The sequence below is a fragment of the Alligator sinensis genome, unplaced genomic scaffold (genome assembly GCF_000455745.1).
Source record: "Alligator sinensis unplaced genomic scaffold, ASM45574v1 scaffold1367_1, whole genome shotgun sequence".
NCBI lineage: Eukaryota > Metazoa > Chordata > Crocodylia > Alligatoridae > Alligator > Alligator sinensis.
In genome coordinates, this window is record NW_005843096.1 from 286,609 (window position 1) to 311,233 (window position 24,625).

Genomic DNA, 24,625 nt, shown 5'->3' on the forward strand with positions numbered 1-24,625 from the left:
TCTTTCCCGATTTCCATAGTCTACAAATATCACATCAACTTCAGTTTTAGATATTTGTTTCACAATGGATGCTCTGTACCACTTCCCATCCTTGGAGTGTTTGGCAACACAGGCAATCTGTCCAGTTGTATAAGGACTGCTGTGCACTTCATAGTGATTCTGAATTCGTTCCATCAAGTTCATCAGCTCTGGCAATTTGCTTCGTAACTGACACGAAAAATCTCCTGGAGAATTGATATGTGAACATACAACATCAAGAACTGTTCCTGGTTTGAACATGAACTCTTTATAAGGCTTCATAGACTCTCTTCTCCCAGATACCATATGATGCATTTTAGATATAGCACTTTCCCAACTTGGAAAAGATGCAAAAGATTTGTTGGCTGCAGGAAGAATGTTTAATAATTGACTGTTTTGATAGGTATTTCTGGTTGCTGATTCACTCTTTTTATGTATAACAGACATGCCCTGTGCATTTTTATATATTTTGTTTTTGTTCTGGGGACTTGGAAGTTGAGGATTTTTTACAATGTCCAAAAGAGAATTTGGTTTCATTTCCCAGTACTCAGCATATCCAGCCTGGACCATAAGTGTGACAACGTTCATTTGTTTCAAGCCATTCATAAATTGTACATTCACAATATACTTTTCATTTTGCTTCGCAATGACATGAAGCAGGAGTGGTTTGTTAAATACAATCTTTTTAAAGAAATCAGTTTCCTTTTTAACCCACACATCCTCTTTGGGAGATACATGAGCAAGTTCACAACACAAAGCTAGTGCTGGTAATTCACAAAACTCTGGAAGCAAAGTTTTCACATCATGAAACGGCACAATATCTGTATTTCCAAAATCCAAAAAAAACACACTAACGTTCACACCAACCACTTCAGTGATAATACCCCGATAATAATGCATATCTTTGCTATATCGGGCACAGCAGAGTAAGCCAGGTTTTGGGTTTTCAACAACTCTATCATTAATTCCACATTCATTATACACACCTGCAATATTTTTCAGCATGGTTTGAAACTCATTTTGACAGTCAGCAGTCTGAATCCAGAAGTCTGATGGATTTAACACATACTTCACAAAAGCAACATGATTAGAATTTATTTTTATTTCTGCCATTTTGCACTGGACTGATAAAGAGTTCTTTTCAATTAAGCAGTTTCCAGTCTGTTCAGTATTGCCAATAACATTTGTACCTGAAACACTATTTTCACCACAAGTGGACAAAACTGCATTAGGATCAGAAACTGCTACAGCTACTTTTTCCTGTTTGAGATATTTAGCATTAATTTCAGATTCTTTACTTTGTAATGTAACATAGTATAAACGTTCATTAGCACTGAACAGATCAATGCATGCATAGACAGAAGTTTGCCATACCACTGCTTGTTTAAATTCTTTCAGTTGAAGATTCATTGCAGCTTCGTTCTGATTACTGCAACATGTCAGTGCACATGGGAATGAAACCATTGGTAAGGAAATGAATTCTGATTTAAGCTTCAGAACACAACTGGAGGGCACAGCTTCACTGTGGCCAAAATCCATGAACCAGACCTTTATCTGGTCAGCAGAGAGGAGCTGCTGTATTGCTCCTCTGTGCCACTGTCCATTTTGTGTTTTGGCAGCACAGAGTACTCCAAAACTATCACAAGATGGAATATTTTCTTTACTGATAGCTTCATAGTATAAATGCATTGCTGCTGTCAGATCTTCCAGTTCCTTCTGCCATTTCAGTACTTGACAATAAAACTTACTTGGACTGACCGCAGCAGTTATTTTTACTTTCTCTATACTGCCAACAGTTAAAGGCAGCAGGAGATTATCCAGAATTGGTTGAAAATCTGATAAATTCTCAGCACTGTTGAGAGAGAACAAATCTGGCCTTGTATATTTTTGCTGGAGCAAATCTGGCAATTTGTTATCAATCGCTCCCTGAGGGAATTCCTTTAACATTTCTACAATAAGACGAAAAGAATGTCCATCAACAAGTTTTCCTAAATGGAGTTCAAGGACATCACTGGTGACTTTTGGCACTTCAAGAAGAAATGTCTGGTAGGGCAAAATAGCTTGCACATGTCCTTTAATCCGTAATCCTATTAAAGAAGAAAAATAATTCACAGCTTTCGGACACCATTTTTCCCCAACTGGAAGTATATTTGCAAAAACACCATACAGCACCTTGGGAGGAAGCTGGAACAATTGACCACTCACAGAAGAAATGTGTGTTTTGTTGACTATTAGCAGTTTCCCAATATCCACAAAAAACACTTCACAGACCTCTTCTCTCTTTTCCACCACTCTTCCTCTATGCCACTCTCCATTTGCATCCTCTACCAAACATGATTCACCAATGCCAATGTTGTCCTTTACTTTGCATACATGCTGTATTTCATTTTGTAATATATGGTAGTCAAATTCACATTCTGTCTTAGATTTGCCCTGAAATGTCACAAGTATTTCTTTTGGATGACATGCTACATGACTTATCATTAGGTCCACGTCTAAAAATTTAGGTGATGGAGACAAGGAATCCATTTTACCTGAAAAACAAGGAAAAATTATGAATCTGCCTCTTTTCTATTCACATTCTTTCACCCATTTTTATTTTGTAATGTAATTTGTATTCTATATATCTTTATTGGTCCATTTGACATAGAAACTTATATCAATTTTACTTTTACTGATTTTAAATTCAACTTGTCTGCATAACTGGACACCTTTGGCACAAGTCTCAGTTAACACTGCCTGCATTTGTTCACTAAATGAAATGAGTTCTTCCAAGACTTGCTACTATGATTTCTGGCTTATTTTATGTCCCTACTAGAAGTATAACAGAGAGTGGTCCTAAGAAATACTCATCTGTTTCTTTTGTATCTACATCTACAGACACAGAGGTCTCAATATTTTTAGAAAAACAAAAACAGAAGCTACTTCTCTGATATTCACACCATCTCAGGCAAATTGGGTGCCTGTCATTCTACAAATACCTTGGAGAGTATTTAGGGGCTGAGTTGTGGATTCTTGCCTACTAGATAACTTGAAAGAAATTCTGCTCTCATAAGCCACAAATCAGGAAGGCTTAGTGTTCAGATCTATTATTTTAAAGGTTAACTTGTTTTGTTCTTTCAGATCTTTCTGTGAACCCATGTTATAGTTATATACCTATAAACATACCTCCTTACATGTATCAGCGCTGCTTGTGCATGAGTCTTTATAAGATTCATCCTAGCAATAAGACAGTCTAGTAACAAAAAGGTACTTTATAGACATAGACATTCAGGCTAGAAGGGACCCTGAAGGATCAGAGTCCAGTCCCCTGCCCCAGGGTCAGGAAGTCAGCAGGAGTCATAGGATCCCAGCAAGATAAACATCCAAATGTATCTTGAAGGCGTTCAAAGTAAGTGCTTGTCCAGCGGCAGTCTATTCAAAACCTTGGGGATTCGGACAGTAAAGAAGTTCTTCCTTATGTCCACCCTGAATCAATTGCGGAGGAGTTTGTGACCATTCGATCTTGTCATCCCTTGGGGTGTTCTGGTGAACAGATGTTCCCCCAGATCCTGGTGAACACCCCTGATAAACTTATAGGTGGTCCCCAGGTCACCCCTGAGCCTGCGCTTTTCCAGGCGGAAGAGTCCTATGGCGCTCAGCCTCTCATCATAAGGTCTGTTTTCCTGACCTCTGATCATGCACGTGGCTCTCCTGTGTACTCTCTCAAGCTTCTCCACATCCTTTTTGAATTCTGGAGCCCAAAACTGGACGCAGTACTCCAGCTGTGGCCTCACCAAGGCTGAGTACAACGGGAGAATGACATCCTGGGATTTGCTTGAGAAGCATCTATGGATACAAGCCAGCTTTTTGCTCGCTTTACTAGCCGCAGCATCACATTGAAGGCTCACGTTCATCTTGTGGTCAATCATGACCCTCAAGTCCCTTGAAGGACCCCACTGGTCACAGCGCACAACGACAATTGACTTCCGCCAACCACCACCCTCTGGGTCCTACTGCGGAGCCATTTCCCTAGCCAGCAGATAATGGTGAGATCGAGGCCACAGTTAGCCAGTTTTGCCAAGAGGTGATCATGGGATACCAGATCGAAGGTTTTTTTTAAAGTCAAGATATATGACAGCAATCTCTTCCCCCTTGTCCAGGTGATAGGTCACCTGGTCGTAAAAGGAAATGAGATTGGTCAAGCAAGACCTACCTGCAACAAACCCGTGCTGGGTATCCCTCAGGATATTGCCATCAGATAGTCTGTTACAGATGGCCTCTTTGATAATCTTTTCCAAGACCTTCCCCAGGATAGAGGTCAGGCTGATGGGCCTGTAGTTTGCCAGATCTGCTTTCTTGAAGATAGGCACAACGGTGGCCTTCTTCCAAACTTCGGGCACTTCACCAGATCACCATGAGTTCTCAAAGAGCCGTGCCAGAGGCCGAGTTATGATACTTGCCACCTCCTTGAGTACCCTTGGGTGTAAACCGTCAGCCTCTCAAGGTGTTCCTTCATGAGGTCAGCTTTGATGGAGGGTAAGGAATCTCCCTCACCCAGGCCTCCCTGTCCTGCAGTGGGCAGGGGCATCCCATGGGACTGGTGAAAAACTGATGCAAAGTACCCATTTAGCAAGTTTGCTTTTTCCTGGACATCGGTAGTGAGTTTTCCTATCTGGTATAGCAGGGGTCCAATGTTGCCCTTGCTTTTCCTCCGGCTCCCCAGAGGAACCAAAGACTGGCGCTGGTGTCATCGGGAAGGCTTTGGCTTCCATGACCACAGTCTGATCTTTGGTGAGAGAGGCAGTGAGCTACTGGGAAGGGACAGCCTCCACCTCTCTTCACTGGGGAGGAGGCTCTTCTCAGCCTGACTGGCTGACCTGCTCTACCAGGCTTTAAGCTAAGCCCGCTGGGGGATGGGGGAAATACCACCACTGCTGGCCTGCTGAGCAACCCTTGCAAAGCCAGGAGGCTAAAGCACTTTAGGGAGCCCACCCCTGCCCCAACCCTGGAACGATCTGTGGGGAGGCAAGGGCCCCCAAAGGGACACTTGCCTGCCTGTACACAAATGCCAGGAGCTTGGGGAATAAACAGGAGGAACTTGTCCTCCTTTTCAACACAAATAATTACAATGTCGTGGGGATAGCAAAGACCTGGTGGGACTCCACCCATTACTGGGCCACAGGTATAGACTTCTATACCTTGTACAGGAGAGATTGAGTAGACCAAAGGGGCGGGGGTGTAGCTCTCTATGTCAATGAAAGCGTCTCTGCAAGCTGACATTGGTGCCCAGGGTGGATGACTGGAGGCCCTCTGGGTTAAAATCCATGGGGGATATGGCACAGGGGACACAATGCTGGGAATCTATTACAGACCTCCGACCCAGGATCAAGAGCTTGACCAGGAGTTCACCAGTGAACTGTCCGAGGCCACACACTCCCAGATCATGGTTATCATGGAAGACTTCAACTACCTGGACATCTCATGGGAAGAGCACTCAGCCAAATCCGAATTGTCGCAAAGCTTTCTCATGTGCGTGGATGAGCTCTGACACAAAAAGTCTACGGGCTGATGAGAGACAAAGCACTGCTCAACCTGGTACTGGCAATGGGGGACGACCTTATCAGCAACCTAACGATCAAAAGGAAGCTGGGTGACAGTGACCACTAGCTGATCACCTTCACCGTCTGCCATAAAGCTGGCAAATTAGTCAGCAATACAGAAGTCCTCGACTTCAGGAACGCTGACTTTGACAAGCTCAGGAAGCTTGTCAGTGAGGCCCTAAGGGACCACAACCCAAAGGGGAGAGGAGTTCAGGAAGAGTGGTTGCTCCTTAAGGAAGTGATCCTGGATGCACAAGCAAAGTCTATCCCATCTCGGAGGAAAGGCAGCAAAAGGGCACGGCGGTCCCTTTGGCTCTGCAGGGAACTAGCATATCTCCTGTGTCTAAAAAGAAAGGCCTACAAAGGATGGAAAACGGGATCCACCTCCAAGGAGGAATATTCTGCACTGGTCCGAACCAGCAGAGAGCGAACCAGGAAAGCCAAGGCTGCAACTGAACTCCAACTGGCTACAAGTATCAAGGACAATAAAAAGTCCTTTTTTAGATATGTGGGGAGCCAGAGGAAAGCAAGGGCAACATTGGACCCCTACTAAACCAGATGGGACAACTGACAACCAACGCCCAGGAAAAAGCCAACTTGCTAAATGGGTACCTTGCATCGGTTTTTCACCAGTCCCAAGTGACACCCCTGCCCATTACGGGGCAGGAAGGCCTGAGTGACGGAAATTCCTTACCCTCCGTCAATGCTGACTTTGTGAAGAAACACCTTGAGAGGCTGGATACCTTCAAGTCATCCGGCCCTGACAGCTTACACCAAGGCACTCAAGGAGCTGGCAAGCATAGCCCACCCCTGGCACAGATCTTGTGCACTTCACGAACTCCTCTGTGACTGATTCAGGCTGGACATAAGGAAGAACTTCTTTACTGTCCGAGTCCCCAAGGTTTGGAATGGACTGCTGCTGGAGGTGGTTCAAGCACCTACTTTGAACGCCTTCAAGACACATTTGGATGTTTATCTTGCTGGGATCCTATGACCCCTGTTGACTTCCTGCCCCTGGGGCAGGGGGCTGGACTTGATCTTCTGAGGTCCCTTCCATCCCTAATGTCTATAAACTCTATGAAAACCCCTCCCTCAAACCTAGATAGAAAATCCTCAAACAATTACAACCCATACTACAAGGAGACCCAATTCTTAAACAGATCTTCCCAGAACCACCCACACTAGCCTTCAAACAAGCTCCGAACCTCGCTCACCTCATAAGCAGAAGCAAGCTTCCTATGGCCCAAAACACACCAAACGGATCCAGACCACGCCGGGACAAAAAATGTAAAACCTGCCAACGTATCTCCACCACCCTCACAATTACTACACCTCACAACAGAACCATGAGCATTCTTGGATCTTACAGCTGCACCTCCAGAAATGTAATACATCTCATCCAATGCACCAAATGCCCTGATGGAAAATATGTAGGAGAGACCAAACAACAACTGCGCACCAGAATGAACGCACATTGGAAATCTATCAAAGACAAGATGTTCCCCAATTACCTGTGGGGGGCACATTTCTCACAAGAAAACCATTCTCTCTCCAATCTCTCAGTTCTAATCCTCAAAAGGAACTTACAAAACACTTTTCACAAATGAGCCTACGATCTTCACTTCATCAGCCTCCTGGATACAAAAATCATGCAATAAATATAGACATTGGATTTATGAACTGCCTGACATCTGAGTCCCCAGGTACCTTTCCACTATTCACCAGCTACATTCATTCCCTTTCCCCGTTCTCTCCCCTCAACCTGTCTCTCACCCACTGACTCCTCAATTCACATCTTCATTGATAGCTTGTCTTGCATGCATAACAGCCCAGCCTCTGACTTTTTTACTATTCATTCCACCCAGGAAGAGCACACACCAACTGCAGATGCTTCCTCAGCCAGACAAAGGGTATTTAAACCCAAAAGCTTGTTAAGAATATTTTTTCCAACTATATGAGTTGGTCTAATAAAAGATCTCAGATTTACCCAAAGAACCTGGTCTCCCTATGTCCTTAGACCAACATGGCTACAACCTACACCCCTGCTATTTATAATATATTAATTCCTCTCTACTGTACCTATATATTGGTTAATTTTATTAAATATTTTTCAGATCTCTTATTTAAAAAAATCTAACCTGCAGTTAACCAACATTCAAGTTCAGGATGGATTAGGACTAGAAATTGACCAATATATCTGTCCCATATTGGATCAGCACCGATATACAGAATATTGATAGTATCAGCAATTATGTGTCTGATAATGTGGCTGATAAGTGCCCCATGCATGCATGCAGCCGCCACACAGCATGCAGCTGGCCAGGAGCACAGCCCGGCACCATGGAGAGCAGCCAAGTCTGGCTGCTAAGTCTATTGTGAAGAAAGGGACATGGGCGGGGGGGAGACAGATCGAGGCCCCAGCAGTGAGGGAGGATGTGAAGCAGGGTGCAGAGTGCAGGCCTCCCCTGCAGACCCCTCTCAGCACCAGCACCCTCCCCAAGCACAGACCAGCCCAGCCCCAGACTCCTCGCTGGGAAGAGCTCAGCACCGCCTCCAGCCCCAGACCACAGCAGTAGCCCACCCTTGCCCTGCATGCAGATCAGGGGGCACACCCCCTATGCCCTCCCGGGGTGCATGCAGCAGTGCGAGCCGTACCCCCCTTCCCAGCACCCACCGGACAAGCTGTTTGCGGCTCTGTCCCACACCTCGCCCCAGCCGTGCAGCACCCGCTCCTGCCCCAGCCCCACTCCCTTCCCCATGGCTGGGGCCTCAACCTGCATGCCACCCCCTGCTCCATGCTGCTTCCTTCTCCCCTTCTGCCACAACAGACTTACCAGCTGGACACTGCTCTCCAGGTTGCCCGGCCTTATATCAGAAATCAGGTCAGTATCAGCCAATAGTGCTCATTAAATATAGGCCATCGGTATCGGCCCAAAAAATCTCTTATCAGTGCACCCCTAATTAGGACTTAATAGTGATTATGATCTTGTAATGTTATATAGTGTAACTTTACAATATTTGAGTAATATAAAAAAAGTCTATAAAATAAGACTGATATTTAGTTAATAATTTTCAGTAGTCAAAGTCTGTCTAGTCTATTTTTCCCACTGTCTGAAAACAAGTTGCTAGGAATTGCTCCCTGTTAACCTAAGGCTTAGTTTATTCAGAACAAAAGCTTGTCTTAAAGAGATGCTTCTAGCCTAATAGTTAATAGTAATCTTCTGAGAACACTACTGATATATAAATATAGGCCTGTATAGTAATTTGCAGATAGTCCAAAAAACAGGGCAAACACACTTTTACTTGCTACAACTTGTATTAACTGAATTATCAGCCCAGTTAGTATCTCTTAAAAAGTTTAATAAATGCATTATTTATTATTGATTTTAATACTGGATACAAAGCCAAATGGGCATGATTCTGCAGAATTGTTAGTAACTGCTGGAGCAAAGAACTGAGAAAAAAATATGAGGAAACCTGGAGACAACTGGAGGTGACGGGAACAGGACTGGCCCCTGTTACCATTTCCTTTGTCATAAAACAAGTCCATTATAGAATCTCCTCAAGCATTTTTAAATTACCTCTGCAAGGAACTTGGATCAAGAGGATGACCTGCTGCTAGTGTATAAAGGTTATAGCTCCTACGCAGTGAGATTCCCACTACTGCAAAAATATAAATATATTTAAAACAGCCAAAACAAGGAACTATGAGGAAGACTTGATAGGGATGGGGTGAAGAAGATGACAAATGAGGTAGAAATTTAAGATAAACTAAAAGATTTACAAAAGGGAGGGCTGGACTCTCCAAGTGGTCTTGAAATCACTTGAATCAAGTATTTGAGATAATAAGTTGCTCAAAACAACAGATGAGAGCAATACAGAGCTGATGCACTGCGCCACACCCTAAACCTTCACTACAATGAGACTCAGGCAGAATTTAGGTACCCAAGTCCCAAAATGTGATCCCGGAAATTCTCACTTCACATACCACCTAACCAGAATTTATCTAAGGCCATAGTTGTTTCAGGGAGTTTACCTTTAAGTCCCCCAGATAGGTGAACTACTCCTTTTGCACGTGGCCAGAAACAACTCAGGCTTACAAGGACAAAACCTACCTCATATCCAAGCCTGACAGGGATCCAGAGACTAGGTCTTCCTCTGTTTACATCTCCACAAGCGCTGGGTCCAATAGGAATTTACAGTGTACACTTAATATAAGGTTAAGTTCTACAAAAAATGAAGTTGTAACTGCCACTTTCTTGTAAGATATGCCCAAAATAACGTGATAGTACTCATCTTTCATATATTGTGGCCTACTTATCAGAGTTCTTGCCAATATTTTAGAAACCTAGATTCAATTTCTTCCTCTGACCTTTATTCTGGGTTGAGGCATACTCTCCAATACTACTGTTAAAACTGTCCCACTAAGCAGAGAATAAAGCAAGTTTCACTTGCCAAGAGAGAACAACAAAAAATAGCCTGACTCTGTAACCTGGTGGTCAGGACATTCAATGGAGAATGGAGTAGTCCTGAGTTCTTCAGAGTCCCTTGCAGAGGTAACTTTAAAATGCCCAAGGGGATTCTAAAATGGACTTGTTTTACCAGAAAAGAAGTGGTAAAAGGGACCAGTCCTGTTCCCAACACATCCAGTTGTCTGAAGAAAAAAAACCCCAAAAAACAGACAAGTCAATTACCTGTGCACACTCTTAACTCACCAGTCCAGGTACTACAGCCTGTCCATCCAAAAAGAACAGGTAGAAAGCCTCTTTCCTTACCAACTTCACAGCTGTGCCTAGAGAATGAAACAAGGATCAGGATGAAACTTCAAGACTGTTAATTTGAAATGCAGGGGCACAGCACCAACAATACTACATTCACTGCATTTCAGATGCTTAAGAAAAAATATACAAGTAAAAATAATTGCTATAAAAGAAAAGCTAATACATTTCATATAAGTAAATACGAGGCAAAGATGTATGGTGATTATTTTTTATTGGACCAACTACATGGTTAGGATAGTTTCAGACAAGCTTCTGAATAAAGAATGCCCTGCAGTCAAAAGTTGTTTTAAAACTAGCCCAACCAGGCTGCTAGTACAATAAAACATAATCACCTATAAAAATCCTTATCCATCGTAGCAATTCGTTAGTAAACAATTTTTTTTTTGTCTGAAGGAAATATGCATCTACTCTTATGCATTCATAACACACACTGCTACCACCACGTTGTGAAGCAAGAATGGGGCACCACTATATGAAGGACTGTTCATATAAAAAATTAAAAGCTACCTCCTAAACTTACCATGTAAATAAACATGTCAACAACATAGAAAAGGAGGAAACAAAATGAGCAACTAAAATAACCAATGTCACAGTGGCAATTACTGTGCTAGCTCATTTTATAGAAAAAAGAATTATAACTAGGGACCTACTTAATTCACTATTTTGCAGATTTCATGGAAACTACAAATTCCGCAATTGTCCATAAAAATCAACTTAAAAAAACCTCGACAAAAACAAAATGCTAGCTCTCCAGTGAGAGCCAGCAGTCCTCGCTGCCTTGCAGCCTGCCCCGGAGGGGAAGGCACCAGTTGGCAGGGCAGCATGAAGAGCAGAGTCCCCTAGTCCCTCCTTCCCCCTGGGGTCTCTTTGCCAAACAGTGTTATGGGGCAAGGCTGCCAGGAAATGCCCGTGAAATTGGCTCTTCATGCTGCGGCCAAGCCGCAAAAATTCCTTCAGCAACAAATTAAGTAGGTCCCTAACTATAACCTTTTTTTTTTTCTTTTACTTAGCACTAGATTATGTTATGACAGGGAACAAGTTCATTTATATCACTAAAAACTAACTATTAAGCACTTTTGCAGGTCTTCAGAAACGGAAGACAACTCCTGAAAGCCCCAAAGTGTTGTTCAGAAAAAAAACTTCACCGGCCAGACAACTCTCACCGCAGCCCCCAAACTGAAGCAAGCAGAAAGGACCCCCTGCAAACAGCCACAAGACCACAGGTTAAGGGGGCTGTTGCCTCCTCCAGGACACAGGGAAGGATTGCCAGAGCAACTGCTCGCTTGTGGCCTCTGTGAAGAGATGGATTTCCAGTCTTGCATTTTAATAACTATGACTTTTTTTAAAAGAAAAAATACCCTGTACACACCCACAGACACACAAGCCACGTCACACCCTCCCACATATAAACTACACATCACACCCATGCCCACTTCTACCCGCACCCCAAACACATACCCCCTACACGTATACTGCACGCCACTCCCCCACACATACTCCACCTCCACATGCCTCCGTCATACACATACCAGTTGCACCCCCACACATACACATCACGCTTATATACCCCACCCCCACATATACACCAACACACCCCCATATACCCCAGGTCCTCGCACACGTCACACCCACCCGCCCTCCTCGCTCGCGGGGGCCGGTGACAAACACACGCTGCAGAGGGAGCCACTCCCAGCCAGCGCGCGCCGCCTCGCGCGGCCAAAATGGCAGCGCAGGCCACCCGTGCGGGCGACGGCCGCTGCGCAGGGCGCATGCGCGGAACGCGGCGGGGGCGAGGGAAGGAAAGCGGGAGAGGGCTCCGCGTTTGGGGGCGTGGCCATGGCGCTCGCGGGGCGGGGCTTGTAGTGACTGACAGGCGCGTAGAACGCCCGGAGGAGCAGCTGCCCTCCGTGCCCGGACACGTGGGCTGGGCGCTGTCCGCGCCCTGTTGGCAGGGGTGGGGCTGGGGGGACAGCGTCACCTCTGCTTTTCAACCTCTTCCTAATTTCCCTTAAGAACGAAAAGTTTTATTTCTAGATGTACTTGTAATGAACTTCTGGCCCAAGCCCTAGGTTTGGGGAGCAGGGTTTGGACTGCACCTGGGGGTACCCGGAGGGGCCGTCCCAGCACGCTCACACCTACCCGTCACCGGGGTTTGTCGCCAGCCCCTTCCACTTTCACCCATTTCCATTTTTCAGTGTCATTGGTATTGTATAGATCTTTATCGACATAAAATTGACAAACAACCGTCTGACGTTCCCTGATTTTTTAATTCAGCTTGTCTGCGGGACCAGGCACATTCAGGGGTGGTCCCAAAAATCTTGGGCCTGAAGCCTGCCGGCTCGTTCCCATACGGGGAGCTAGACATGCGTGTGGCATTTCGTGCCAGGCCCCTCTGCATTGCTCAGGCTCGTCCCCGTGCCAAGATGCTGCAGTGTGGGCAGTTCAGTAACAGACCGGTATCCGAATCGCAGAAGTATAGAAAAGTTGGGCTGAGAGGCACCTGCAGAGGCTGTCTTGCTCCAAAGCGTAAAATCTCTCAAAACCTGTTGGGATGGTTTCCACTGACAAAACCTGCTTGCAAATAGCTGGCTAGACCTCAAGTTGTCTACATAATACTGGATGTTAATAATTGTATAACAAAGTTCATCTTCTGGGACAAATTACTCTGGGCATGGTAATCTCCAAGCAAGCGGCCCTCACCTTTTCCACAGTTTACTCTCACTTCTAATTGGGGATGTTGGCTTGGAGCAAATTAAACATGGAAAGTTGGGAGAGATAAAAGCTGCCCATACAGTTCATGGAAATATCCTGATTTGGAAAGTGTGACTGTATGCTCTGTCCAAATCAAAGGGAAGGTCATGCCAACCTGAATTAGCTCTCTTTAAACTGTTGGCGTTTTTGGTTATTGCAATTAAACCTTTCATGATAACAAACAGGATTCAAATATTTCAGTTCCTTAAAACAGAGGGTTTAGATGTGCATCATCCACCTGCCTTTCCCTCTATTTTTAATATAAAAAAAAATAAAGCTGCCCTTGTATGAGCCCAGTTTACTTCTCCCATAGAATAACACAACCTTCTCCTCTTCAAGCATTAATTAGTTTGGTTCAAGGCTTTTTGTTGTGTATTATTTAACTGAAAATATGGCCAGGAAACACATTATGTGATTTCACTCATACACACTGACTCTGTGGGTGCTCTGCGGCTGAAGCACACACTGAAAAAAATTGGTGGGTGCTCAGCACCCACAGAGCCATGCTTAAAAAAAATGAAAAAAACCCCTGTGCTTTAGTAGAAGAAGGAGGGCATTACTTTAGCCCAGCTTTGCAGCATCTGTAAAAATCGGGCTTTTTGGTGCTTTTAGCTAAAGCTGATTCAACCAGCTATTAGATAAAAGCCCCACTAAAGCACCCAATCTTTACAGATGCTGCAAAGCTGGGCTGAAGTAACACGCTGCCTATTCTGGGTATGCCTGGGGCTTGACACAGAAATGTGCCAAGTTAAAAATAAAGTGCCAGGTCTGTTTTGGGTTGTTTTTTTTTCTCTGTCTCCAAGTACCCACCACCAAAAAAACAAAGCCAGCGCCTATGATTTCACTTAAGTCATTTAACAGAGCTCAGAAAAGATTCAGCATTTAGGAAACTCTTGGAATACATCAAATAAGTGGTAAAGTGTAACTGAAATTGGAACAGTGAACTGAAGCCACATTTCTGTAATTTTTTTCTCCTATAAATATCTAGTTATGTATGAGGGGTTTAGGTTGTAGCCGTGTTGGTCTAAGGACATAGGCAGACAAGGTTGCTTGGGTGTCTGTGTAGGAGAGACCAGACAACAACTGCGCACCAGAATGAATGAGATTACTGTCACACCAGAACTCAGAAGAGGATAGCCCAGTTGTTACTGACTTAACAGCAGGTGCAGTTATAATATCTAAAAGTACCAAGGCCTGGGACGTAATTAAATAAAATCCTGATGCAAGTTGGCTAGGAGCCACTGTAGGGGTGGGATAGTATTACTATTGTCAAAAAAATTGCTTGACAAGGCATTTATGAATCTCTTTTTGTGCTCAGGTTATAGATGTCAGGAAGAACGTTATGGATACCAGGTTATGAGACGGGCTGTACACGTGCCCTGTTCATCTGCTCTCCTTTCATGGTATCTACTAGTGCCACAGTCAAGCGACAGGAAACTGGGCTAGATGCACCATTGGTCTAACTCAGGATGGCTCTTCTTATGTTCTTATTTTTCCATTTCTCAAGATATTTTGAAGCTGTTTGCCTGAATTTATTTTGTTTACGTGGTTGAATCAAGCAATAGCTAGCAGATAGTCAGATTTTACTTTTATTTTCAAGGAACTCTGTAGAAGTTGGCGCTTTCTGTCTGACTTCAAACTAACACAGCTAACTATCTCTAGGAACTCTGCATTAATCGAATTTGGACCAGTCACTTGAAGATGGAATTTATCATTATGGATCCCTATTGCCTTTTAACTGTGGGGGTGGCACCTACTTTTAGGTGACAGCAGTCACTCCAGAAGGGGGAGACTCACTTTTGGTTCTCTCCTCAGCCTGATGGAGTTCAAACCTGCTTCCTAGGAGAATACCCTAAACACTGGGATATAAGCTATTTGATATAGAGGCACTCTGCTTTAGTGCTGAACTGTTCCATTGAGTTTTAAAAAATGCAAGATTCACTGAGCCAAACAGAGGGGGCTCAGCTCTGTGACCTGCTAATTATGACCCCAACTTCAGCTGAAGGGCTGTTTCCCTATTTACCCCTATGTCTGTTTGATGTAAAACACTAAGGCTGTTTCCAGACATGCAGAGGCGTGCACTTGCAGCAGCACAAATTGCTGCAGCACACACCCCTGTACATGCACTTTGTTGCAGGACAATTTGTCTCTCAATGGGCATACTGCCCTTGCCCAGGTCCTTCAGCCAGGGAGAGCTGGAGGCTGGGCCCAGCTGGGGCCAGAAATCTCGGTAGCAAATTTTGGCCCCACGCTGCAAATTTACCCCTGCATTTCTGGATGCAGCCTGAGAGACACGGAAGCAGAGACTAGAACCCAGGATCCCCTCGCTCCTCCAAAGTCAGTATCATAACCACTAGACTATTGAGTCAGGCTCCCTGTCTTGTCCAAGGAATCTTGCATTGTTTTTTGTGCAATGATACAACTTTAACAAGAGTGGAGACAATGCCGGCCCCAGCACAAATGCACTCACACAAAGAACAAAGACAACGGAGGGGTTTGACCCTACATATTTCCACTTCCTAAGTGAGTGATGTAACCACTTGGCCACTACATAAAAATGAGGAACATCATTATCACCACTTTCTGTTTTGGCCCCTTTTTGAGATAAAAGAGGAATATGGGTGAGCATCCCTAGTGGATAGAGACCTTTCCTTGTGCCATTGAGGGAGGGGGCTGACAGGTGGGACTTAAGACCAGTAATCAGTCTTTTCCTAGTAGCCAGCTCTAGACAGCTGCACACTGTGCCTGCTGACTTTAGTTAGTTCCTTGCACAATATGCTGACTGTTTTTTGATTCCTTTCTGAGGTGCCTGCCTAACTCTCCCCATGAACATATGTATGAGGACCTTAGGCACCTAGTCCAGGGTTCTGGATTCCACTCATGAATCCACGGCCCTAAAAGTTAGGCACTAAGCTATCTGTTTTACAAGCACCAGAATAATCTGTTGAATCTGATACTGAACATTTCTGGGACTGTACAGTACTAGCCTTCAGATATGCCCTATAGTCTAAATTAATAAAATTGCTGACTTTCTATATTTTTTTTTTACATGAAAGATAATCTGTCATAATTGAATGTTCCTAATATGTCATCTATTAGTAGTACATAACTGAGCACCTGCCACTAGGTGGCAGAAACAACCAAAAGTTTAGCGAATACTTGATAATGTACTAGTGCTGCTTCAACAGAAGGCAGACAAAAGATGCTGTTAAATCAACATTTCTTGCATACAAACACAAAGGTGTATGAATTAAACTTTTGACATAAGTGTTTGTTAAGTCCATGGTCACAGTGCTACTCAGTGGTAGTTAGCAGTCCAAATAACAACAATTTTTACTTGGACCATTCTGTTTCACATTTAGGGATCCTGTTGTAATGAAGTGGTATGCACCCCCTGATGTGAGTACTGTTATGTGAGTAAAGAGGTGCCTTATACCAGAAGAGCTGTATCCATATGGGAAGCAGAATAACTATACTTGTATAATTGCATCACAGTATGACTTTTACCATTATAACTATTTGGGTGAAAAAATCATATCCCTAGTCCATACTAGTAAAGTGTTAAGTATATATATTTTAACACAAAACATGCACAATGCAACTCTGTCATTTGAAGTGTAGCAGATGAATGCAATCTAGTGCATAGATTGACAGTGGGTGATCTAAGTGAATTGTGTGTCATAGAACTGCCAGAGCTAAGAGATAGAAAAAGACCAGTTAAATCATCTAGACTCTGGTGAGGAGACATACTAGCTGAGCTAATTAACCTTTCTATGATCTGCATCATTTAACCAAGTTTTGGCCCATGCCCTACAAAAGCTGGTCCATGATGGAAGAACCTTAGATGCACACAAAGCCCCACTGGAGTTAGTGAGTGTCTGCACAGGTACAATTGCAGATCAGCTTGCAAGACTGCGGTCTTCCTTTGTACTCACTGCATGCATCTACACATACAATTAATGTGCAGCAATAAACTCCAGTGCATATCACACTGGAGCATATTGCTCCCAGGCACCGTATTTAAGCATGCACCTGGGACCACAGTATGTTGAGTCAGGTCAGAACAGCCCCAGCTGGCAGGGGGCCCGGAGGTCAGCATGCCAGTCTGGGGTTGCTCCAACCTGGCTCAGTGTGCTGCAGAGGGACTGCCTGGGGCACAAGGATGCTTCAGTGCAGGGCTAGCCAGCAGCCCACATGGAAGCACCCTTGTGCCCCAGCCGGCCACATCAGCATCTACACATACATTGCTGTGGAGTAAAAACCTGCCAGAGCACACACCAACTGCAGATGCTTCCTCAGCCCGACAAAGAGAATTTATATCCAAAAGTTTGCTAAGAAGCATTTTTCCAACTATTTGAGTTGGTCTAATAAAAGATATCAGATTTACCCAAAGTACTCTGTCGGCCATAAGATAGCACTTGTGTTTACAAGTACTAACCTACAGCAGAGTTAATTAATTTACTCCGTCCTAATAGCACTGCACATGTAGACACTGAGACGTTTGCTGAGGAGCTAATTAGACAACTCCGCAGTAAACATCTCTTGTAGTTGTGCCCGCTGAATCTATATAAAAGCCTTTGCAAAAGTCAAACAGGTAAATTCAAAGAGAAATATATATCAGTCTAGAAAATCCTCAGATAAGAGACCATCTGCATACATGTTTTTATGACACCTCCTGAAATTGGACTCTGATTTTCACAGATCCATGTGGATGCAATTGTTACATAAACATAAAAATGTAATCAGAAATGTAAAAGGTTTTGCCTAATTAGGAATTTCCATTTCAAAAAGATTCATGTCTACAGTCCTTACAGACCTCATTTTTACAGGTGCTAAACAAGGCTCAATCCACTGGAAGTCAATGCTCAGCATCTATGAGAATCAGGCCATAAATGCCTTGGTGTAATGCATACCAATATTGGTTTGTTTTTTTCCCCTAAAAGCCTTGCAATAACAGACTTCACTGTTAATCATTATATCTATCTTGTTAAATATTTCACGTCCTCTCTGTTTACAAACAGAACAGGTGACCTAGAGCTGATTTTTTATGTTTGTCATTGGTCAGTTGCTTTAAATGTGACATAGCAATGCAAACAAAGGCAATGGTCATACAACCTGTGTTTGCTTTTTTCATGCTGCCAGCAGAATCAATGGATTTGCACCCTCAGTCTCACATATTCAGATATGAGTGTGGTCTTCAGCAGCAGTGCTTTAAAGGTACATGACCCATTTCCTCTTTCAAATGGGTACAATAGGTGCTGCATTAGGATATCTGCTGAGAGAAACGCACTCATCCGATTTCCACCAGTCTTGAAATAAGTTTTCAAATGCATAACTTGAAAGCTAATATTTCTTTTTAATTTCTCTCTGGTAAACTTTAGCCAGTTATACACATAAATTTGGAAATATGTCTATGCTATAATCTTACAAAGAAAGAGAGTAGACAATATTTTACAGCACTCCTGGAAAAGTATGATATACTATAGCAATTTTAGTTCCTGCAGGGTGCTGATCCATCTTGGAATTAAAACATGGGGATTTGTCAACAGATCTATTAAAAAAGTAAAGTCGGGTTAAAAATCATAGGTAAAATCCTGTCCTTGAGGAAGTAAATGGCAAAACTCCCATTTACTTAATTGGGGCAAGCATTTCACCCCATATATTTAAAAGAAGGGCTTCCATGTGTTAAAAAATACTATATGGAAAATAAAAAAGAACAAGTTTTGAAATCTGACTGGCTTTTCATCATTTGTGCTGTAGATTATTTCTACATTTCTGTCTGCTAGAGAAATGCTACATCAGTAATTTTCACAGTAAGGACCTGATAGTTCAATCAAATCTATGGGCATGTCCTGATGAGTACACACATGCAGCTTATGGCACCTCAAACTGCATGCAGCACAAGTGAACCCCTTTGCCACGGTGCAGATTTGCAGCAAAGTGCCAAAATTTGACACTGGGAGATCCCATGCCCCCCCAATCATAAAAAGCAGTACGGTGCACATGGAAGCAGCATGCACCACCAGAAATGGAGCCTGGCCAGACAGAGCAATGCTCTGGCTGCCGGCAGGCACCAAGTGGCCAGATCACCACTGCTGCTGCCTTGGGAGGCCCCCAGGAACCCAGATAAGGCTGATGGGGCCAGCACAGGTTCTGGCTCCAGCCTTCCCTACACCACTCAGGATGATTTGCCCCACACCAACCTCACGTTCAGGAGCACATGCAGCAGCAAAAAGTAGTGACACAAATTTGTGCCACTGCTATTTTTGCAATGGTAATCACACACTCCTGCATGTGGGGATGCGCCCTATGATTATGTGAAGAGGCTCACGGGTAGGCAAGGTTCTTTGGGTAGATGTGATATCTTTTATTAGACCAACTAAATAGTTGGAAAAATTGTTCTTTTCATGCTTTCAGGCACAAACACCCTTCTTCAGGAATAAAGAAAGTCTGCTGGTGAATTGTATGCTTTTCTGGGTAGAATAGAAGCCAACGTGCAAAATGTAGGTCTATGAAAATGCAAATGCATGGAAGTGAGGATCAGAGGAGGCTTACTGAATTTTGCCTGTACCTATTGCAGAATCTGGGCCTACAGTGTGCCAAGGATGAGAAAAGAGAAGTTGAGGGAGACAGGGTACTCAGTTGCAAGCTTTCTCATTTGGAATTCACTCCTGTTTGGCCAAGAATTTGGCCACCTTCAGGGAGTGTAAGTCACACCTCTTGGTTGAGGCTTTGTACTATGCTTCTCTCCAGAATTCAGTCCATTCTTTAATTGCCCCATTTCTGTCTTGTATATTTCTTGGCACGTAGAGATACCTGCTCTGTGTGTCTTGCTGCTCCTTGCAAACTAAGAGTTTTGTTACACGTTTATTCTGGGTGACTCCTGGAGCTCTCAACCCATGGATTGTCCTCAGGTTAACAACTTTAAATGGCTTAAAGTGCTCAGTATGTGGCTCAGAGTTACACCACTGACGGTCAGGATTATCTCTTGATCAGCATAACACAGCTCCGGTTCCATTACAGTATGGCCACTCCCTACAGATGTGCCACTCAAATTGAAGGTGTGATTGCAAGCTAGAGCTAAGCTGATCAATATTGTGCAGCTCACAACATAACATGTAACACGGCCCTAAGAATATTCTTATTTTATATGTGTTGTGTTTTCAGCACCAGCTCAGAGGCCTGAACTAGATCTCTGCTCTGGACAGCTATGAAAAATGAGCTGCACTAGTGCACTTTTATAGATTCACAGATTGTAAGGCCAGAAGGGACCTTGGAAGATCACTGGGTCCAACCCCCTGAACCAAGCAGGAAAGACAGCTGGGGGTCAGGTGACCCCAGCAAGGCAACTGTCTAGTCTCCTCTTGAAGATTTGCAGGGTAGGTGATTGCACCACCTCTGGAGGGAGCTTATTCCAGTCTGGACACCCTGACTATGAAGAAGCTTTTCCTAATGTTGAGCCTGAATCAATCTTCCAGGAGTTTGTGGCCATTACTCCTGGTTCTCCCCTCGGGTGCCCTGGTGAACAGTTGCTCATCGATCCCTTGATGTACTCCCCTAGTATAGCGATAAGCTGCTACCAGGTCCCCTCTCAGCCTCCTTTTCCTCAGGCAGAAGAATCACAAATCTCTCAGATTTTCCTCATATGGCTGGCCTTTTCAGACTGATCATACGAATGGCTCTTCTTTGGATTTTCTCAAGCTTGTCCACACCCTTGTTAAAATGTGGTGCCCAGAACTGGAAGCAGTGCTCCAGCTGTGGTCTCACCAGTGCTGAGTAGAGTGGAAGAATCACCTCCTTGGCTTTGCTGGAGATGCATCGATTGATGCAAGCCAGAGTAGTATTTGCCCTTCACACTGCTGGCTCATATTCATACTGTGGCCTATTATTACCCCCAGGTCCCTTTCATTCGTGGTACTAGTCAGTTTGGTGCCACCAAGCCTATAGGTGTGTTGAGGGTTGCTCGTCATAGGGTGAAGCACTTTACATTTCTTGACGTTGAATTTCATGAGGTTCCGATCCGCCCAACTTGCTAACCTGTCTAGGTCCTCCTGTATCTATGGCCTATCTTCAAGCATGACCACGCTTCCCCATAACTTGGTGTCTTCCACAAATTTGGCCAGTGCCCACATCCAAATCATTATTAGAGATGTCGAAAAGTACTGGACCGAGCACCGACCCCTGTGGGGCACCACTGCCCACTTATTGCCAGGGTGACACAGATCTGTTCACTATGACTCTCTGGGTCCTATCCTGCAGCCAGTTTCTCACCCACATGACTGTCTTGGAGTTAAGCCCAGAATCGTCCAATTTTCTTGTGAGGACATTGTGAGATACTAGATCAAAGGCCTTTTGGAAGTCTAGATATACAATGTCAACCTGCTCTCTCGTGTCCAGGTGGTGAGTTACCTGGTCATAGAAGGAGATGAGGTTGGTAAGGGAAGACCTGCCCCCAATTAAGCCATGCTGGCTATCATTCAGAATCTTACCTTCTGCAAGCTCATCACAGATAGACTCCTGGATGAACTTTTCTAGGATTTTCCTTAGTATGGAAGTTTGGCTGATTGGCCTGTAGTTGCCCAGGTCCTCCCTCCTGCCCCTCTCCTGGATGGGCACAACATTGGCCCTCTTCCAGTCCTCAGGGATTTCTCCAGAGTGCTACGAGTTGTGGAAGAGTTTCGCCAGGGGCTCTGAAATGACTTCGGCCAGCTCCTTCAACACTCTCAGATGAAGATCATCCAGTCCCGCTGACTTGTACACGTCTAATTTTTTAAATTGGTCAAACACCAATTCTACGGCAATAGTAGGAAGGCAATTATTCCTACTGTGCTCATCCTCTACTCTAACTTGCATTGGGTTCTAACAGCTCCATCTACACCAATGCCTAAAAACCCAGGGTAGTCAAGTCTTCAGATACTACAGTGTATAGTGCCAGATAAGTCCTTATAATAATATTTTCCTTACATACTGATCTCCTTATATGGTCATGGATAACATTTTAGTTGAAAAAATCACAAGACGCTACTGGATATTTCTAAGAAATGTTTGAATGTATATGTTGAAAATAAATTCCAACAAGTGGGAGAGTTTCTCATTTTGAAAAGTCAGCACATTTCTCAGTAGCAAATGTTGAGCTTTTTTGCATATTACTTGACTAGAGTTCAACACATGTGCATACAATATGAGATTAACTATTTAAACCCTGCATAAGCTCACTGTGAGAAATGTATGTTGACCAGGTAATGCTGTCAAGTTTTATGTAATGAGCCATCTCACCTTGACATGTTTTCCAGTTTGCTGAGAGCAGCATTTAGAGTAATCAGTGTACTGTTTGGTAATAAATAATATGACCTGCTAGCTTTGCTGCTTTTGTATCTACGACAAACAAGAGTTGAAGCTTGGTCAAAAAGGTCAAGAAGTGTCTCTTATAAAATATCCCTACACCAGTTTGTAGTAAATTTTAATTTCTCTCTTTCCTCTTACAAAGAAAATACAGTCATATTAACATCAGTCTAATTATGCCAATAGTGAACTGTCTTGCAGTCCACTACTCTGCTATTGCAGGCAATCAGGTCATATAATCATTTCATAAGTTCCCTCTTAAATCCTTTACTGCTCTTATTAGCAGGCTAGCCTGGTAAGAAATACATGTTCTGACAGAAAAAAATAGCTTTATCCTACATAAAATTTGAAGAGAACCTTTTCTTTTTCTTCTTCTTTAAGAAAACAAGACATTTACACATTTTAGACATTTTAAAAGTACATTCTAGATTTTGGTTAAAAATAATATTTTAATAATCTTCTTTGACACATCCAGCTTAGAAGCAGAAGTGTGAAGACACTTGTAATAATGAAAAAAAAAATAATATCACAATTGAAAACTGTTTTTCTACTTGACTTTCTTTCCTACTTCTGTGCCTGTATCAGTGCACTTTAGTTCTAGTTAAGTAATTATGTTTGACTAAATGTGCAGAACATTGTATTTTGAGACTGATTAATTCTTATGATCCCACTCAATTTTATTTTCCACATAGATGCCAATTTTGTGCATTACATATTGAATGTTGTCAGATTGTATTAAATACAGAAATATAGACTTTAGCTTCCTTATCTTCTACAACCTAAGTGGTTGGAGGCCCCTCATATTCTGCTCTCAGTCAGGTACTCAGGCTTCAAGGAAGTGTGTGATGTCAAAAGCTTCCCTGTGGGCCTTTAGGCAGTGAGTGTGGGACTCTGTTTCCCTTTGTTCCAATAAATGGAAAAATGTTAACTGTCCAAGTAGCATTTTTGGCTACCTAGTGCAGTGCTCTAACCACCATGCAACAAGTTGGGCATTACCCATGTCATTCTCTGGCACTTTTTTTTTAAGCTTATCTCTATGAACAGCCAAGAAGGAGATAAGTGGAGCCAAAAGGAAGTGGCAAGGCAGAGGAGGTTGTGCGGACCAACAAGATGCTTGCTGCTCCAGAAGAGAACATAGGTTCTAACCTGGAGATTTGGTCTCAGTGGGCACATCTACATGAGACTCTCACTGTTCATAGTTCATAGAGTTCATAGATTGTTGGGGGCTGGAAGGGACCTTGTAGTTCATCAGGTCCAGTTCTCCTGCACTAGGCAGGAAAAGACAACTGGGGTCAAGTGACCTCAGCGAGGTGACTGTCCAGTTTCCTTTTGAAGATTTCCAGGGTAGGTGACTGCACCACCACTGGAGGGAGCTTATTCCACAGTCTGGACACCCTGACAGTGAAGGAGTTTTTCCCGGAACTGAGGCTGAAGCGGCCTTCCAGGAGTTTGTATCAATTGCTCCTGGTCTTCCCCAGGGGTGCCCTGGTGAACAGCTGTTCACTGAGTCCTTGATGTACTCCCCTGATGTAGCACAGTAAGCCACTACCAAGTCCCGTCTCAGCCTTCTCTTCTGTAGGCTGAAAAGGCCCAAGTCCCTCAGCCTCTCCTCAAATGGCTTGTCTTGCAAGTCCATGATCATATAGGTGGCTCTTCTCTGGACCCTCTCAAGTTTTTCCACATCCTTGTTGAAGTGCAGCCTAATCTAGGCCTATTGTAGCCTAATTAGCTCCACAGTAAAGCATCAATGGTCTACATGTGCAGAGCTATTCATAGATTGTTAGGGGCTGGAAGAGACCTCACAGATCATTGGGTCCAGCCCCCTGGTTCTAGGCTAGAAGACAACTGGGGTCAAGTGACCCCAGCAAGGTGACTGTCCAGTCTCCTCTTGAAAACCGCCAGGGTAGATGACTGCACTACCTCTGGAGGAGTTTATTCCACAGTCTGGACACCCTGACTGTGAAGGAATTTTTCCTGGTAATAAGCCTGAAGTGGCCTTCCAGGAGTTTGTATCTATTGGCCCTGGTCTTCCCCAGGGGTGTCCTAGTGAACAGTTGTTCACCATGCTCCTGATGCACTCCTCTGATATAGCAGTAAGCTGCTATCAAGTCCCCTCTCAGCCTTCTCTTCTTTAGGCCCAGGTCCCTCAGC

At 43.8% G+C, this 24,625-nt stretch overlaps 1 protein-coding gene across 7 annotated transcripts in view; it reads right to left on the bottom strand.

The window, feature by feature from the left end:
• The window catches only part of TDRD15 (tudor domain containing 15), a 17,773-nt gene extending 5,629 nt beyond the window's left edge, over positions 1-12,144 (bottom strand). The window contains exons 1-3 of one of the 7 annotated variants that reach the window (XM_014526596.2): positions 12,014-12,144; positions 10,316-10,392; positions 5-2,552 (exon numbers count right to left, since the gene is read on the bottom strand). In XM_014526596.2, coding sequence (XP_014382082.1) covers positions 5-2,547 — 2,543 coding nt within the window. In that variant the 5' untranslated portion in view covers positions 2,548-2,552; positions 10,316-10,392; positions 12,014-12,144. Of the gene's footprint in view, positions 1-4; positions 2,553-10,294; positions 10,393-11,445; positions 11,479-11,544; positions 11,558-11,910; positions 11,935-12,013 lie in introns of those variants that run through there. The other 6 variants (XM_014526597.2, XM_014526598.2, XM_014526602.2 and 3 more) reach the window with 6 other exon arrangements.
• Positions 12,145-24,625: the final 12,481 nt, after the last annotated feature.